Here is an 18,737-nt window from a genome sequence, read left to right as displayed (position 1 = left end):
TGCTTGCGTAGCGACAGCCGAATAATAACCATCAGACAGAGGGATGACTTTTGGCTGTCCACCTTGTTGGACCCTCTCTACCGTTCAAAAATGGTGGCCTTTTTCACACCTGCTGAGAGGGAGGCCAAAATAACGTACTATAAAAACCACCTATGTAGTCAGTTGGTCTCTGCCTTTGTGCGCCAACGTCCATCCTCAGACACTGTGGGCCCTGTGCGCTCGCGTTCCACTGCCATGGCAGCAGGGGAGGGGTGGGGTGGTAGGAGCAGTGGCAGCTCCACCAGCAGCGGCTGCCTCAGTCTGCAGTCGATGATGAGTAGCTTTCTTCACCAGCGCAGTGAGGAAACTACTAACCAGCCGCAGCAGCAGCAGCATCAGGTGGACCTGGAGCAGGACCTCAAACAACAGGCTTGGGCCTACTTGGACAGCACCCTGCCAACCGAGGTAGACAATCCCCTTGACTACTGGGCAACGAAACTTGACCTTTGGCCCCAACTAGCTGAATTTGCCCTTGAAAGGCTGTCATGCCCGGCCAGTAGCGTGGCATCGGAGCGCGTGTTTAGTGCGGCAGGAGGTATTGTAACTCCGCGGAGGACACGACTGTCCACCCAAAGTGTGGAGAGACTCACGTTTGTGAAAATGAATCAGGCGTGGATTAGTCTGGATTTCAAACCACCAGTTCCTGACACAACTGACTAAATCCGCCATGAATCATGCCTCAAACATGTGCCACTTTCAGGTCTCCTCACACACTGCTGGTGTGTTCCATTTTTTGTCATAGGGTGCTGGCAGATTACGGGCCTCCCATAGCTGCTGCCAGGCCCCTAATCTGCCATAGGCCCCTATATACCGCCTCCTCATGCTGCTGCCAGGTCCAGAGTCTCTCATGGGTCCCTGTACGGCCTCCCATTGCTGCTGTCTCCATCGCCACACTCTGCCATGTGCCACATTCAGGTCTATTCACACTGCTTGTGTTTTCAATTTTTTGACATAGGGTGCTGGCAGATTACGGGCCTCCCATAGCTGCTGCCAGGCCCCTAATCTGCCATGGGCCCCTATATACCGCCTCCTCATGCTGCTGCCAAGTCCAGAGTCTCTCATGGGTCCCTGTACGGCCTCCCATTGCTGCTGTCTCCATCGCCACACTCTGCCATGTGCCACTTTCAGGTCTCCTCACACTGCTGGTGTGTAGAATTTTTTGACATAGGGTGCTGGCAGATTACGGGCCTCCTATAGCTGCTGCCAGGCCCCTAATCTGCCATAGGCCCCTATATACCGCCTCCTCATGCTGCTGCCAGGTCCAGAGTCTCTCATGGGTCCCTGTACGGCCTCCCATTGCTGCTGTCTCCATCGCCACACTCTGCCATGTGCCACTTTCAGGTCTCCTCACACTGCTGGTGTGTAGAATTTTTTGACATAGGGTGCTGGCAGATTACGGGCCTCCTATAGCTGCTGCCAGGCCCCTAATCTGCCATGGGCCCCTATATACCGCCTCCTCATGCTGCTGCCAGGTCCAGAGTCTCTCATGGGTCCCTGTACGGCCTCCCATTGCTGCTGTCTCCATCGCCACACTCTGCCATGTGCCACTTTCAGGTCTCCTCACACACTGCTGGTGTGTAGAATTTTTTGACATAGGGTGCTGGCAGATTACGGGCCTCCTATAGCTGCTGCCAGGCCCCTAATCTGCCATGGGCCCCTATATACCGCCTCCTCATGCTGCTGCCAGGTCCAGAGTCTCTCATGGGTCCCTGTACGGCCTCCCATTGCTGCTGTCTCCATCGCCACACTCTGCCATGTGCCACTTTCAGGTCTCCTCACACTGCTGGTGTGTAGAATTTTTTGACATAGGGTGCTGGCAGATTACGGGCCTCCTATAGCTGCTGCCAGGCCCCTAATCTGCCATAGGCCCCTATATACCGCCTCCTCATGCTGCTGCCAGGTCCAGAGTCTCTCATGGGTCCCTGTACGGCCTCCCATTGCTGCTGTCTCCATCGCCACACTCTGCCATGTGCCACTTTCAGGTCTCCTCACACACTGCTGGTGTGTTGAATTTTTTGACATAGGGTGCTGGCAGATTACGGGCCTCCTATAGCTGCTGCCAGGCCCCTAATCTGCCATGGGCCCCTATATACCGCCTCCTCATGCTGCTGCCAGGTCCAGAGTCTCTCATGGGTCCCTGTACGGCCTCCCATTGCTGCTGTCTCCATCGCCACACTCTGCCATGTGCCACTTTCAGGTCTCCTCACACTGCTGGTGTGTAGAATTTTTTGACATAGGGTGCTGGCAGATTACGGGCCTCCTATAGCTGCTGCCAGGCCCCTAATCTGCCATAGGCCCCTATATACCGCCTCCTCATGCTGCTGCCAGGTCCAGAGTCTCTCATGGGTCCCTGTACGGCCTCCCATTGCTGCTGTCTCCATCGCCACACTCTGCCATGTGCCACTTTCAGGTCTCCTCACACTGCTGGTGTGTAGAATTTTTTGACATAGGGTGCTGGCAGATTACGGGCCTCCTATAGCTGCTGCCAGGCCCCTAATCTGCCATGGGCCCCTATATACCGCCTCCTCATGCTGCTGCCAGGTCCAGAGTCTCTCATGGGTCCCTGTACGGCCTCCCATTGCTGCTGTCTCCATCGCCACACTCTGCCATGTGCCACTTTCAGGTCTCCTCACACTGCTGGTGTGTAGAATTTTTTGACATAGGGTGCTGGCAGATTACGGGCCTCCTATAGCTGCTGCCAGGCCCCTAATCTGCCATAGGCCCCTATATACCGCCTCCTCATGCTGCTGCCAGGTCCAGAGTCTCTCATGGGTCCCTGTACGGCCTCCCATTGCTGCTGTCTCCATCGCCACACTCTGCCATGTGCCACTTTCAGGTCTCCTCACACACTGCTGGTGTGTTGAATTTTTTGACATAGGGTGCTGGCAGATTACGGGCCTCCTATAGCTGCTGCCAGGCCCCTAATCTGCCATGGGCCCCTATATACCGCCTCCTCATGCTGCTGCCAGGTCCAGAGTCTCTCATGGGTCCCTGTACGGCCTCCCATTGCTGCTGTCTCCATCGCCACACTCTGCCATGTGCCACTTTCAGGTCTCCTCACACACTGCTGGTGTGTAGAATTTTTTGACATAGGGTGCTGGCAGATTACGGGCCTCCTATAGCTGCTGCCAGGCCCCTAATCTGCCATGGGCCCCTATATACCGCCTCCTCATGCTGCTGCCAGGTCCAGAGTCTCTCATGGGTCCCTGTACGGCCTCCCATTGCTGCTGTCTCCATCGCCACACTCTGCCATGTGCCACTTTCAGGTCTCCTCACACTGCTGGTGTGTAGAATTTTTTGACATAGGGTGCTGGCAGATTACGGGCCTCCTATAGCTGCTGCCAGGCCCCTAATCTGCCCTAGGCCCCTATATACCGCCTCCTCATGCTGCTGCCAGGTCCAGAGTCTCTCATGGGTCCCTGTACGGCCTCCCATTGCTGCTGTCTCCATCGCCACACTCTGCCATGTGCCACTTTCAGGTCTCCTCACACACTGCTGGTGTGTTGAATTTTTTGACATAGGGTGCTGGCAGATTACGGGCCTCCTATAGCTGCTGCCAGGCCCCTAATCTGCCATGGGCCCCTATATACCGCCTCCTCATGCTGCTGCCAGGTCCAGAGTCTCTCATGGGTCCCTGTACGGCCTCCCATTGCTGCTGTCTCCATCGCCACACTCTGCCATGTGCCACTTTCAGGTCTCCTCACACTGCTGGTGTGTAGAATTTTTTGACATAGGGTGCTGGCAGATTACGGGCCTCCTATAGCTGCTGCCAGGCCCCTAATCTACCATATGCCCCTATATACCGCCTCCTCATGCTGCTACCAGGTCCAGAGTCTCTCATGGGTCCCTGTACGGCCTCCCATTGCTGCTGTCTCCATCGCCACACTCTGCCATGTGCCACTTTCAGGTCTCCTCACACTGCTGGTGTGTAGAATTTTTTGACATAGGGTGCTGGCAGATTACGGGCCTCCTATAGCTGCTGCCAGGCCCCTAATCTGCCATATGCCCCTATATACCGCCTCCTCATGCTGCTACCAGGTCCAGAGTCTCTCATGGGTCCCTGTACGGCCTCCCATTGCTGCTGTCTCCATCGCCACACTCTGCCATGTGCCACTTTCAGGTCTCCTCACACTGCTGGTGTGTAGAATTTTTTGACATAGGGTGCTGGCAGATTACGGGCCTCCTATAGCTGCTGCCAGGCCCCTAATCTGCCCTAGGCCCCTATATACCGCCTCCTCATGCTGCTGCCAGGTCCAGAGTCTCTCATGGGTCCCTGTACGGCCTCCCATTGCTGCTGTCTCCATCGCCACACTCTGCCATGTGCCACTTTCAGGTCTCCTCACACACTGCTGGTGTGTAGAATTTTTTGACATAGGGTGCTGGCAGATTACGGGCCTCCTATAGCTGCTGCCAGGCCCCTAATCTGCCATGGGCCCCTATATACCGCCTCCTCATGCTGCTGCCAGGTCCAGAGTCTCTCATGGGTCCCTGTACGGCCTCCCATTGCTGCTGTCTCCATCGCCACACTCTGCCATGTGCCACTTTCAGGTCTCCTCACACACTGCTGGTGTGTAGAATTTTTTGACATAGGGTGCTGGCAGATTACGGGCCTCCTATAGCTGCTGCCAGGCCCCTAATCTGCCCTAGGCCCCTATATACCGCCTCCTCATGCTGCTGCCAGGTCCAGAGTCTCTCATGGGTCCCTGTACGGCCTCCCATTGCTGCTGTCTCCATCGCCACACTCTGCCATGTGCCACTTTCAGGTCTCCTCACACTGCTGGTGTGTAGAATTTTTTGACATAGGGTGCTGGCAGATTACGGGCCTCCTATAGCTGCTGCCAGGCCCCTAATCTGCCATAGGCCCCTATATACCGCCTCCTCATGCTGCTGCCAGGTCCAGAGTCTCTCATGGGTCCCTGTACGGCCTCCCATTGCTGCTGTCTCCATCGCCACACTCTGCCATGTGCCACTTTCAGGTCTCCTCACACACTGCTGGTGTGTTGAATTTTTTGACATAGGGTGCTGGCAGATTACGGGCCTCCTATAGCTGCTGCCAGGCCCCTAATCTGCCATGGGCCCCTATATACCGCCTCCTCATGCTGCTGCCAGGTCCAGAGTCTCTCATGGGTCCCTGTACGGCCTCCCATTGCTGCTGTCTCCATCGCCACACTCTGCCATGTGCCACTTTCAGGTCTCCTCACACTGCTGGTGTGTAGAATTTTTTGACATAGGGTGCTGGCAGATTACGGGCCTCCTATAGCTGCTGCCAGGCCCCTAATCTGCCATGGGCCCCTATATACCGCCTCCTCATGCTGCTGCCAGGTCCAGAGTCTCTCATGGGTCCCTGTACGGCCTCCCATTGCTGCTGTCTCCATCGCCACACTCTGCCATGTGCCACTTTCAGGTCTCCTCACACTGCTGGTGTGTAGAATTTTTTGACATAGGGTGCTGGCAGATTACGGGCCTCCTATAGCTGCTGCCAGGCCCCTAATCTGCCCTAGGCCCCTATATACCGCCTCCTCATGCTGCTGCCAGGTCCAGAGTCTCTCATGGGTCCCTGTACTGCCTCCCATTGCTGCTGTCTCCATCGCCACACTCTGCCATGTGCCACTTTCAGGTCTCCTCACACACTGCTGGTGTGTTGAATTTTTTGACATAGGGTGCTGACAGATTACGGGCCTCCTATAGCTGCTGCCAGGCCCCTAATCTGCCATAGGCCCCTATATACCGCCTCCTCATGCTGCTGCCAGGTCCAGAGTCTCTCATGGGTCCCTGTACGGCCTCCCATTGCTGCTGTCTCCATCGCCACACTCTGCCATGTGCCACATTCAGGTCTCTTCACACTGCTGGTGTGTTGAATTTTTTGACATAGGGTGCTGGCAGATTACGGGCCTCCCATAGCTGCTGCCAGGCCCCTAATCTGCCATGGGCCCCTATATACCGCCTCCTCATGCTGCTGCCAGGTCCACAGTGTCTCATGCCATGTTCCACTTTCAGGTCTCCTCACACTGCTGGTGTGTTGAATTTTTTGACATAGGGTGCTGGCAGATTACGGGCCTCCTATAGCTGCTGCCAGGCCCCTAATCTGCCATGGGCCCCTATACCGCCTCCTCACGCTGCTGCCAGGTCCAGAGTCTCTCATGGGTCCCTGTACGGCCTCCCATTGCTGCTGTCTCCATCGCCACACTCTGCCATGTGCCACATTCAGGTCTCTTCACACTGCTGGTGTGTTGAATTTTTTGACATAGGGTGCTGGCAGATTACGGGCCTCCCATAGCTGCTGCCAGGCCCCTAATCTGCCATGGGCCCCTGTACCGCCTCCTCATGCTGCTGCCAGGTCCACAGTGTCTCATGCCATGTGCCACTTTCAGGTCTCCTCACACTGCTGGTGTGTTGAATTTTTTGACATAGGGTGCTGGCAGATTACGGGCCTCCTATAGCTGCTGCCAGGCCCCTAATCTGCCATGGGCCCCTATACCGCCTCCTCACGCTGCTGCCAGGTCCAGAGTCTCTCATGGGTCCCTGTACGGCCTCCCATTGCTGCTGTCTCCATCGCCACACTCTGCCATGTGCCACATTCAGGTCTCTTCACACTGCTGGTGTGTTGAATTTTTTGACATAGGGTGCTGGCAGATTACGGGCCTCCTATAGCTGCTCCCAGGCCCCTAATCTGCCATGGACCCCTATATACCGCCTCCTCATGCTGCTGCCAGGTCCAGAGTCTCTCATGGGTCCCTGTACGGCCTCCCATTGCTGCTGTCTCCATCGCCACACTCTGCCATGTGCCACATTCAGGTCTCTTCACACTGCTGGTGTGTTGAATTTTTTGACATAGGGTGCTGGCAGATTACGGGCCTCCCATAGCTGCTGCCAGGCCCCTAATCTGCCATGGGCCCCTGTACCGCCTCCTCTTGCTGCTGCCAGGTCCACAGTGTCTCATGCCATGTGCCACTTTCAGGTCTCCTCACACTGCTGGTGTGTTGAATTTTTTGACATAGGGTGCTGGCAGATTACGGGCCTCCTATAGCTGCTGCCAGGCCCCTAATCTGCCATGGGCCCCTATACTACCTCCTCATGCTGCTGCCAGGTCCAGAGTCTCTCATGGGTCCCTGTACGGCCTCCCATTGCTGCTGTCTCCATCGCCACACTCTGCCATGTGCCACTTTCAGGTCTCCTCACACACTGCTGGTGTGTTGAATTTTTTGACATAGGGTGCTGGCAGATTACGGGCCTCCTATAGCTGCTGCCAGGCCCCTAATCTGCCATAGGCCCCTATATACCGCCTCCTCATGCTGCTGCCAGGTCCAGAGTCTCTCATGGGTCCCTGTACGGCCTCCCATTGCTGCTGTCTCCATCGCCACACTCTGCCATGTGCCACTTTCAGGTCTCCTCACACACTGCTGGTGTGTTGAATTTTTTGACATAGGTTGCTGGCAGATTACGGGCCTCCTATAGCTGCTGCCAGGCCCCTAATCTGCCATGGGCCCCTATACCGCCTCCTCATGCTGCTGCCAGGTCCAGAGTCTCTCATGGGTCCCTGTACGGCCTCCCATTGCTGCTGTCTCCATCGCCACACTCTGCCATGTGCCACTTTCAGGTCTCCTCACACACTGCTGGTGTGTTGAATTTTTTGACATAGGGTGCTGGCAGATTACGGGCCTCCTATAGCTGCTGCCAGGCCCCTAATCTGCCATAGGCCCCTATATACCGCCTCCTCATGCTGCTGCCAGGTCCAGAGTCTCTCATGGGTCCCTGTACGGCCTCCCATTGCTGCTGTCTCCATCGCCACACTCTGCCATGTGCCACTTTCAGGTCTCCTCACACACTGCTGGTGTGTAGAATTTTTTGACATAGGGTGCTGGCAGATTACGGGCCTCCTATAGCTGCTGCCAGGCCCCTAATCTGCCATAGGCCCCTATATACCGCCTCCTCATGCTGCTGCCAGGTCCAGAGTCTCTCATGGGTCCCTGTACGGCCTTCCATTGCTGCTGTCTCCATCGCCACACTCTGCCATGTGCCACTTTCAGGTCTCCTCACACACTGCTGGTGTGTTGAATTTTTTGACATAGGGTGCTGGCAGATTACGGGCCTCCCATTGCTGCTGCCAGGCCCGTAATCTGCCATGGGCCCCTATACCGCCTCCTCATGCTGCTGCCAGGTCCAGAGTCTCTCATGGGTCCCTGTACGGCCTCCCATTGCTGCTGTCTCCATCGCCACACTCTGCCATGTGCCACTTTCAGGTCTCCTCACACACTGCTGGTGTGTTGAATTTTTTGACATAGGGTGCTGGCAGATTACGGGCCTCCTATAGCTGCTGCCAGGCCCCTAATCTGCCATGGGCCCCTATACCGCCTCCTCATGCTGCTGCCAGGTCCAGAGTCTCTCATGGGTCCCTGTACGGCCTCCCATTGCTGCTGTCTCCATCGCCACACTCTGCCATGTGCCACTTTCAGGTCTCCTCACACACTGCTGGTGTGTTGAATTTTTTGACATAGGGTGCTGGCAGATTACGGGCCTCCTATAGCTGCTGCCAGGCCCCTAATCTGCCATGGGCCCCTATACCGCCTCCTCATGCTGCTGCCAGGTCCAGAGTCTCTCATGGGTCCCTGTACGGCCTCCCATTGCTGCTGTCTCCATCGCCACACTCTGCCATGTGCCACTTTCAGGTCTCCTCACACACTGCTGGTGTGTTGAATTTTTTGACATAGGGTGCTGGCAGATTACGGGCCTCCTATAGCTGCTGCCAGGCCCCTAATCTGCCATAGGCCCCTATATACCGCCTCCTCATGCTGCTGCCAGGTCCAGAGTCTCTCATGGGTCCCTGTACGGCCTCCCATTGCTGCTGTCTCCATCGCCACACTCTGCCATGTGCCACTTTCAGGTCTCCTCACACACTGCTGGTGTGTTGAATTTTTTGACATAGGGTGCTGGCAGATTACGGGCCTCCTATAGCTGCTGCCAGGCCCCTAATCTGCCATGGGCCCCTATACCGCCTCCTCATGCTGCTGCCAGGTCCAGAGTCTCTCATGGGTCCCTGTACGGCCTCCCATTGCTGCTGTCTCCATCGCCACACTCTGCCATGTGCCACTTTCAGGTCTCCTCACACACTGCTGGTGTGTTGAATTTTTTGACATAGGGTGCTGGCAGATTACGGGCCTCCTATAGCTGCTGCCAGGCCCCTAATCTGCCATGGGCCCCTATACCGCCTCCTCATGCTGCTGCCAGGTCCAGAGTCTCTCATGGGTCCCTGTACGGCCTCCCATTGCTGCTGTCTCCATCGCCACACTCTGCCATGTGCCACTTTCAGGTCTCCTCACACACTGCTGGTGTGTTGAATTTTTTGACATAGGGTGCTGGCAGATTACGGGCCTCCTATAGCTGCTGCCAGGCCCCTAATCTGCCATAGGCCCCTATATACCGCCTCCTCATGCTGCTGCCAGGTCCAGAGTCTCTCATGGGTCCCTGTACGGCCTCCCATTGCTGCTGTCTCCATCGCCACACTCTGCCATGTGCCACTTTCAGGTCTCCTCACACACTGCTGGTGTGTAGAATTTTTTGACATAGGGTGCTGGCAGATTACGGGCCTCCTATAGCTGCTGCCAGGCCCCTAATCTGCCATAGGCCCCTATATACCGCCTCCTCATGCTGCTGCCAGGTCCAGAGTCTCTCATGGGTCCCTGTAAGGCCTCCCATTGCTGCTGTCTCCATCGCCACACTCTGCCATGTGCCACTTTCAGGTCTCCTCACACACTGCTGGTGTGTTGAATTTTTTGACATAGGGTGCTGGCAGATTACGGGCCTCCCATTGCTGCTGCCAGGCCCGTAATCTGCCATGGGCCCCCGTACCGACTCCTCATGCTGTGACGTTGCAACAACGTGGAATTCAACCCTACATATGTTAGACCGCCTTTACGAACAGCAAAAGGCCATCACAGATTTCCTGATGTTAAAAGCGGATAAAGGTACTCCCTGTGTAACTTAGATGTCAGCCATTGGCAGCTCATGCGTGACACCTGCGCTTGCTCAGGCCCTTTGAGGAGGCCACGCTATTCGTGAGTCGGCAGGACTATGGGATGAACGACGTCATTCCTCTGTTGCACGTCCTGGAACAAATGCTGTTAACAATGGCTTGTCAGGGTGCGGTAGACGTGGCGCACAGATCTCAACGCCACATGACCCCTGTGGGAGCAGGACAGGAAGAAGTGGAGGAGGTAGAGGAGGACATTGGTGCTCAGGAATTATTGAGTGAAATGGGTTTTTTTTCCACTCAGCGGACAGGAGTGGAGGAGCAGGAGCATCTGGTAGAGGAGGAGGAAGAGGAGACAGAGGACCCAGACGCACCGTGGCAGTATGCTGTGGAGATGGAGGCAGGGAGTCCCTCGCATTCCTTGGCACAAATGGCCCATAGCATGCTCGCTTGCTTGCGTACCGACAGCCGAATAATAACCATCAGACAGAGGGATGACTTTTGGCTGTCCACCTTGTTGGACCCTCGCTACCGTTCCAAAATAGTGGCCTTTTTCACACCTGCTGAGAGGGAGGCCAAAATAACGTACTATAAAAACCACCTATGTAGTCAGCTGGTCTCTGCCTGTCTGCGCCAACGTCCATCCTCAGACACTGTGGGCCCTGTGCGCTCGCGTTACGCTGCCATGGCAGCAGGGGAGGGGTGGGGTGGTAGGAGCAGTGGCAGCTCCACCAGCAGCGGCTGCCTCAGTCTGCAGTCGATGATGAGTAGCTTTCTTCACCAGCGCAGTGAGGAAACTACTAACCAGCCGCAGCAGCAGCAGCAGCAGCATCAGGTGGACATGGAGCAGGACCTCAAACAACAGGCTTAGGCCTACTTGGACAGCACCCTGCCAACCGAGGTAGACAATCCCCTTGACTACTGGGCAACGAAACTTGACCTTTGGCCCCAACTAGCTGAATTTGCCCTTGAAAGGCTGTCATGCCCGGCCAGTAGCGTGGCATCGGAGCGCGTGTTTAGTGCGGCAGGAGGTATTGCAACTCCGCGGAGGACACGACTGTCCACCCAAAGTGTGGAGAGACTCACGTTTGTGAAAATGAATCAGGCGTGGATTAGTCTGGATTTCAAACCACCAGTTCCTGACACAACTGACTAAATCCGCCATGAATCATGCCCCAAACATGTGCCACTTTCAGGTCTCCTCACACTGCTGGTGTGTTCCATTTTTTGTCATAGGGTGCTGGCAGATTACGGGCCTCCCATAGCTGCTGCCAGGCCCCTAATCTGCCATGGGCCCCTATACCGCCTCCTCATGCTGCTGCCAAGTCCAGAGTCTCTCATGGGTCCCTGTACGGCCTCCCATTGCTGCTGTCTCCATCGCCACACTCTGCCATGTGCCACTTTCAGGTCTCCTCACACTGCTGGTGTGTTCAATTTTTTGACATAGGGTGCTGGCAGATTACAGGCCTCCCATAGCTGCTGCCAGGCCCCTAATCTGCCATGGGCCCCTATACCGCCTCCTCATGCTGCTGCCAAGTCCAGAGTCTGTCATGGGTCCCTGTACGGCCTCCCATTGCTCCCACTCTGCCATGTGCCACTTTGAGGTCTCCTCACACTCCTGCTGTTTTCCATTTTGTCATAGGTTGCTGGCAGATTACAGGCCTCCCATAGGTGCTGCCAGGCCCCAAATCTGCCATGGGCCCCCGTACCGCCTCGTCACGCTGCTGCTGGGTCCACAGTGTGACATGGGTCCCTGTACCGCCTCCCATTGCTCCCACTCTGCCATGTGCCACTTTGAGGTCTCCTCACACTCCTGCTGGTTTCCATTTTGTCATAGTTTGCTGTATGGCCTCCCATTGCTGCTGCCTCCACCGCCACACTGTGGCTCCAAACACTGGTTTTGGCCCCGTGACTGGCCAAATGAGTGAAGTGTGCGGTGATTCTAAGATCGACGGCACTCATCTGCATGTCATACTGACTGACAGTATTATTTCTCTTCCCCAGCAGACTCCAAGGGCATTTAAATTAAAGGTACAGTGTTCTGCACTAATATTAAGTCTCTCTGAAGCCTAGAAACACCCTTTTTTAAGTTAAATTCACAGCGAATATATTCGACTCGAATCGAATATTGTCCACGAATTCGCCGAATCGGTCGAATCGAATTTTTGAATACTTCGCTCATCTCTAAATGTATCATGAGCTGTAGATAGTGGGGTTGATTTACTTAAAATGGAGAGTGCAACATCTGGTGCAGTTGTGCATAGTAGACAATCAGCTTCAAACTTCAGCTTGTTCAATTAAGCTTTGATAAAAAAAAGAGAGGGGTCTGGCCAGGGACCGGAGCACCAGTCTACACAGGAAACATGTGACCTCCAAACAAAGTTTCTTTATTTTTAGTTTAATCAACTGTAACAAACAACTAATAGACACAATAATTCTGAAATTCAGTGTGAGCTGGTGTGACAGGGAGATCGGAGCTGTGAGATCCGAATTTGGGGGTGTCTCTGTGCCTCAGACCCTGAGGCAGCCAGGCACCCCCATTAACCCCCAATCGCCGGTACCACCGATTCATTTTACTAGATGACAGGATTATTCTATCACCCGTCGTGAACCATTTGAAAAATCATAATGGAATAATTCTGTCACCCGTCTGGAAGGGGTTAATGTTCATTCACAGTGGTTTGTGTTTGATTTTTATTTATAAAGTTAAGTAAGCTAATTCATTACATTAATATGAACATGAGCTTTAAATATTTAAATATTGTGAATTTAAAACAGTAGGTAATATATGGAAACTCAAGATAATGGTCGAATTAATCATGTGATTTCTGGGGATGATGTGTCCATAACTTCCAATAATTATTACTATGGCTTACACTTTGCCCTAATAGGACATATGTTAATGTAATATTGCAATACCCCCTTAGGAGTTGCAAAGAGATTTCAGCTCCCCCTATAGTCCTGCACAGCCAGACGACATGCATTTCTACTGGACTTGCATCCAGAGTCAGAGATCAGTCCTTGAGTATTGGTTTTGTTATTTTTATTTAGGGGATTTGAACGGGGATAGGGTTAGGGGTGTACAGGATGCCCAAGGGAACAAATGAAATGAGGACAACTTTCTGGAACTATTTACAAGCCTTCACTGCAACAGTCTCCGATGGAGAGCTAGCCAGCATCTCCTAATGTACCACCCCAGACCCTAGATGAACTCCTCTGTCTTCACCCAGCAATCTGGAGGTATCTCTGAACAGGCTATCTGGTATCTGGTTCCAGGTAGGTGGCAAATCTGGTTTCCCACCAGAGTGCTTCTTTTCCTATCCGCCCAGGGCATGCGCGGTACTCACTCACATCCTCTCCTGTGCTGCTGATGGGTTAGTGGCTGCTACCAGGCCTTTTAGCTGGGCCGCTCCTTCCCTGCTGTACAGGTGGCCCTCACTCTGGGGGCCAGTGAAACTCTGAGCTTTCTTCCTTCCCAGCTCTGCTGCCTATGGGTGAACTCATCTCTTCATCTAGGCCCCCTTCCATCCTCCTGCCTTCAGCCTCACATCTTCCTCTCTGTCCTCCACCTGAACTCTCCTGCAGCTGAGCAGACTCACTTACTTTTAAGGGTTGTCCTATCCCCTTGCTAAGTCTCCTGTTGGGGATTGGCCAGGATCCCTCAAGAGTACAAGCCAGCCACTCCTAGGATCCACCCACTGCCTCTAGGCCTTCCTCCAAAGCTCTAGAGAAGGGGGAAATTCCAGAGGGGCTAGCCTGTAGAGCCTCTCTGCCCTGACCACAATTTGACCTCCTGACTATTGCATCCAGGCTGCTACTCAGCCCTCCTCTCTAACAATCAGGACCCCTAGCTAACTAGGAGGGCGCTACAGTAATGAATCAGCTTATTTGACCTTATATATTAAAATCATGCATAAACCACTGTGAGTGAACATTAAGAACAAGAAAGCATGCAAAATGTTTAGTTTTCAGAATTGTGTCTATTGGTTGGTTGTTACATTAAAAATTATTTAAAAAACAAAGCAAACCAAAAAAAAAACTGCGATCCCTGAGATTGGAAAATTATTTCAAGGGTTCCTCTGTGTTGAAAAGTTCAAGAAAGGCTGTTCTAGAGGGATCCAACAGATATGGAACATGTATACTTATATTGGTCCAAGCTGGACCAGCGTAGCTGTGTAACAATATCTATACATGGAAATTTTTTTATTATATAATAAAATAAAAATCATTTTGTGCTCCTAATTTGCATATTTCACTGAAGATTTCCATATTTACATGTGATAAACCAGAAATAGCAATTATTTATTATATTTGGTTTAGTAAGGAGTTCTTATTTATTATTCCAGCTCAGCCCTCTGTATCTCTGGATATAAACAGCGATGGATCTCCGGAGTGCAGAGCTGTTGGCGGATTCCCGGCTGCAGAGATCTCCTGGATCCCTCATTCTGATGATATCAACACAACACAAATTAAAGATTTGACTGATACCTGGACAGTGATCAGCATATACAACTATAATAGAGATTTTGCTGAATGCTTTGTGTCTCATCCCACATTTGTGAATGACTGGAGTCAGCTAATATTACTACCAGGTAAAACCAGCGAGTGTATGTAAAGTATGTCAGATTCCCCTAACAAACATAGACATCCAGCCTTCTTATTCTATATTCAAAGGCCAAAGTTTTGGAGGATCCTACTATATGGACCTCAAAGTTCTTTTGCATTGTAGCACAAGCAGACACAGCTCTACGTGAGAGAGGCAACTCTGCTCTGAATTCAGAAGTGCAAAAGCGTTGCCACCCCATCACAGGAAGCTGCATTAGGTGTATTTCATAGGCGAGATCAGTAGGTATCTGTGTGACATTGCAGGGGGACTAGGAGAAAACTGTAAATGTAGATGTCCTTATCATTTTAATTAAGTACATATTGATTTCATTGGGCGGCCATAGTTCTACTTTAATTACCCCATAGGTAGGACATTCAGTTATAAGTCAGCTATGCTAAAATGTCTTTTGCCTTGTAGTAATTTCTAGTGATGAGTAATAAGAAATTTTACTCTTTTATTTGGTGGAGTAGACTCTGTCCTTTGCTGTGCTGGCACCAATCTCTGATATGTATCAGCTTAAAAATGTATCTAAACCTCAACACTGAACTTCTCTGGTTTACTCCATTTTGCTTTGTTAAATAGACCATTGAAAGCGTTTTGTTATATCTATTCAATAAGTGAAAAAACTGTTCTCTCTGCCTGTGCTACACTGTTATCAGTTTATTATTCTGAGGACTACGGGACCACACCCATCCCGAGCTCACCCTGTTGCCCCTATACCTTCCAGTGCTATCCCCCAGCGGAGTGACCCATACAGTGCCTTGAAAAAGTATTCATATTCCTTGAAATTTTCCACATTTTGTCATGTTACAACCAAAAACGTAAATGTATTTTATTGGGATTTGATGTGATAGACCAACACAAAGTGGCACATAATTGTGAAGTGGAAGGAAAGTGATAAATGGTTTTCAAAATGTTTTACAAATAAATATGTGAAAAATGTGGCGGCATTTGTATTCAGCCCCCTGGAGTCAATACTTTGTAGGACCCCCTTTCACTACAATTCCAGCTGCAAGTCTTTTTGGGGATGTCTCTCCCAGCTTTGCACATCTACAGAGGGACGTTTTTGCCCATTCTTCTTTGCAAAATACCTCAAGCTCTGTCAGATTGGATGGAGAGCGTCTGTGGACAGCAATTTTCAAGTCTTGCTACAGATTCTCCATTGGATTTAGGTCTGGACTTTGACTGGGTCATTCTAACACACATAGAATATGCTTTGTTCTAAACCATTCCATTGTAGCTCAGGCTGTATGTTTAGGATCGTTGAACCTCCACCCCAGTCTCAAGTCTTTTGCATACTCTAACAGGTTTTCTTCTAAGATTGCCCTGACTTTCGGTCCATCCATCTTCCTATCAACTCTGACCAGCTTCCCTGTCCCTGTTGAAGAAAAGCATCCCCACAACATGATGCTGCCACCACCATGTTTCACGGTGGGGATGGTGTGTTCAGGGTGATGTGAAGTGTTAGTTTTCCGCCACACATAGCATTTTGCTTTTAGGCCAAAAGTAAAATTTTGGTCTCATCTGATCAGAACCCCTTCTTCCACATGTTTGCTGTGTCCCCCACATGGCTTCTAATAAATTGCAAACCGTACTTCTTATGGCTTTCTTTCAACAATGGCTTTCTTCTTTCCACTCTTCCATTAAGGCCAGATTTGTGGAGTGTATGACTAATAGTTGTCCTGTGGACAGATTCCCCCACCTGAGCTGTGGATCTCTGCAGCTCCTCCAGAGTTACCATGGGCCTCTTGGCTGCTTCTCGGATGAATGCTCTCCTTTCCCGGCCTGTCAATTTAGGTGGATGGCCATGTCTTGGTAGGTTTGCAGTTTCGCCATACTCTTTCCATTTTCGGCTGATGGATTGAACAGTGCTCCGTGAGATGTTCAAAACTAGGGTTATTTTTTTATAACCTAGCCCTGCTGTACACTTCTCCACAACTTTATCCCTGACCCGTCTGGTGTGTTCTATGGCCTTCATGATGCTGTTTGTTTGCTAAAGTTCTCTAGAAAATCTCTGAGGGCTTCACAGAACAGCTGTATTTATACTGAGATTAAATTACACACAGGTGGACTATTTAATTAGGTGACTTCTAAGGCAATTAGATTTTAGTTAGGGGTATCAGAATAAAGGAGGCTGGATACAAATGCATGCCACACTTTTCAGATATTTATTTGTAAAAAATGTTGAAAACCATTTATCATTTTTCCTTCCACTTCACAATTATGTACCACTTTGTGTTGGTCTATCACATAAAATCCCAATAAATACATTTACGTTTTTGGTTGTAACATGACAAAAATGTGCAAAAAATGTCAAGAGATATGAATACTTTTTCAAGGCACTGTAAGCCCCTCACTGGAGACCTTCAGCTTGGCTTGTCACTTACCCCTTCCTGCATTTAGATATCATAAGGCACAGCTTAGAGACCCCTCTCTGCCTGATGCTTTATTAGTTCCTTCCCTCATTTTCTCTTGGGGCCTTCCCTGGTTTACTCTATTGCCCCTGAGCAGAATCACCTTGGGACCCTTCAGTAGACATTGTTGGTCAGGTACCTCATTAAAGGCCTTGCCATTAGCTGTTCTGGGATATGTTTGCAGAGTGCTGGGGAATAAGAGGAATTGGGGGAATTTTACTACCACACTACAAGCTATACACCAAGAAGCAACACCTATCTAATTTGCCATGCCTCTGGCAAATTTGATTGTAGGTGGTGCGCTATGCACTACATGCATATTATGGTGCCTCTTATTGAAATATGTTCATATTGTCTGTATATTATACTTTGAATGTCTGCTTCCTGTAAGATGTAAGCTTTAGGGTAAGCTTTAGATGTAAGCTTTTATGGGGTGCCTTATTATGTGGGTGTGGCTACAAATGGAGATATGATTTTTTGAAGGTGTTATTATAAGTGAGTGTGGTCAGTAGGATGTCCTTGGATTTCATTTTGAAACTTTGGTCACCTTACCATAGAATGCCATTCACTCTTGGGACTGGGTGTCAACCTTCACGATAGGGAACTCACTCTGCAATGGAAAGGGACATCCTGCAGGGCTCTCTGTACACTGCAATGTGGACTATATGTGCTCCTTTAGATTATCAAATCACTGAAACAACTAATCCAGACAAGATTATAAACATGATTATAAATGATGACAGTAACCATGCCATTTCCTTTGCCTTTAGGTCATCATCAGTATATTTCATATCATTGTTTCTGGAGGATTGTTGCTCTCACCATCTTCAGTTGTCTTGTCATAGGACTATTTTTGTGCTGCAGATACAAGTCCAAGGTAATACCTATGTAGGAGGAGAAACAAAACCCAAAGAGGAACTTTGACATACAGTATATGATGCAGTCTGTCATTAACACTTACATATATTTTTAAGTCCTTATTTGTAATATAGTTTTTTCTGTTGATCCTGCCAGAAGATCTGTTATTTTTGCACTTTCTGTAACAGGCCAAGCGGTCCAACAAAAGTATCAGGGGTTGGATCAAACCATTTAACACTGGCAGGGGGTGCCAATATTACTTCATTTCTGGCTACAGAGTTGTTATTTCCTGTCTACTGTAATAACATTAACATAAAAAAATGCAACTGCCACCATTTTATTCTAAAGCAGTGGTATTCAACCTTATTGAGATGAGAGCCCAGTAAGTTCTTTCAAAACCTATGCCGCTACGCAGGGTTTTTTCTCTAAAAAAAAGGTGCAGGAACTCTCCCCCCACACCCTGGTCATGCCCCTGACCAAGTATAATTTGCGAGGGGCTATACAAGTCATTTGTTTGGAATTTGTTAATAAAAAACAATGCAGTAAAATGTGCAAAAAAGTAGAAATATCCAGCACTTACCAAAGCAAGCTCAGAGGCACTTCCAGACGATTTCAGCATTCTTGTCATATGTATCTTCTCTGCTTCTCCCCTTGCTTCTCATGCCAGTAGCAAAGTGATGACCACAAAGTAGATATGAGTCAACATATTTAAAGGGGTTAAAACACCGTAGAGGAGGACCATCAACTCTGACAAACAGTAATCCTGGAATGGTTTTTGTTATAAGGGAAGCTCTGTTGGGAGTAACAATTAAATTAATTTGTGAGAATCCTCTTTCACACTCACGTGTGGCAT

The 18,737-nt window shown here is 50.7% G+C and overlaps 1 protein-coding gene across 1 annotated transcript in view; it reads left to right on the top strand.

The window, feature by feature from the left end:
- Positions 1 to 17,918, top strand: part of LOC149459972 (cell surface glycoprotein CD200 receptor 1-B-like) — a 38,654-nt gene extending 20,736 nt beyond the window's left edge. Inside the window, exons 3-5 of the mRNA XM_089680319.1 lie at positions 14,353 to 14,598; positions 15,080 to 15,087; positions 17,808 to 17,918. Of these exons, the coding sequence (XP_089536445.1) occupies positions 14,353 to 14,598; positions 15,080 to 15,087; positions 17,808 to 17,918 (365 nt within the window). The remainder of the gene's footprint in view (positions 1 to 14,352; positions 14,599 to 15,079; positions 15,088 to 17,807) is intronic.
- The last annotated feature ends 819 nt before the right edge of the window (positions 17,919 to 18,737 follow it).

This window comes from Staurois parvus, unplaced genomic scaffold (genome assembly GCF_062004578.1).
Source record: "Staurois parvus isolate SC_StPar_1 unplaced genomic scaffold, SC_StPar_1.0 ptg000241l, whole genome shotgun sequence".
NCBI lineage: Eukaryota > Metazoa > Chordata > Amphibia > Anura > Ranidae > Staurois > Staurois parvus.
The sequence above is the reverse complement of the archived record's forward strand: the minus strand, read 5'-3'. Positions and strand labels throughout refer to the sequence as shown.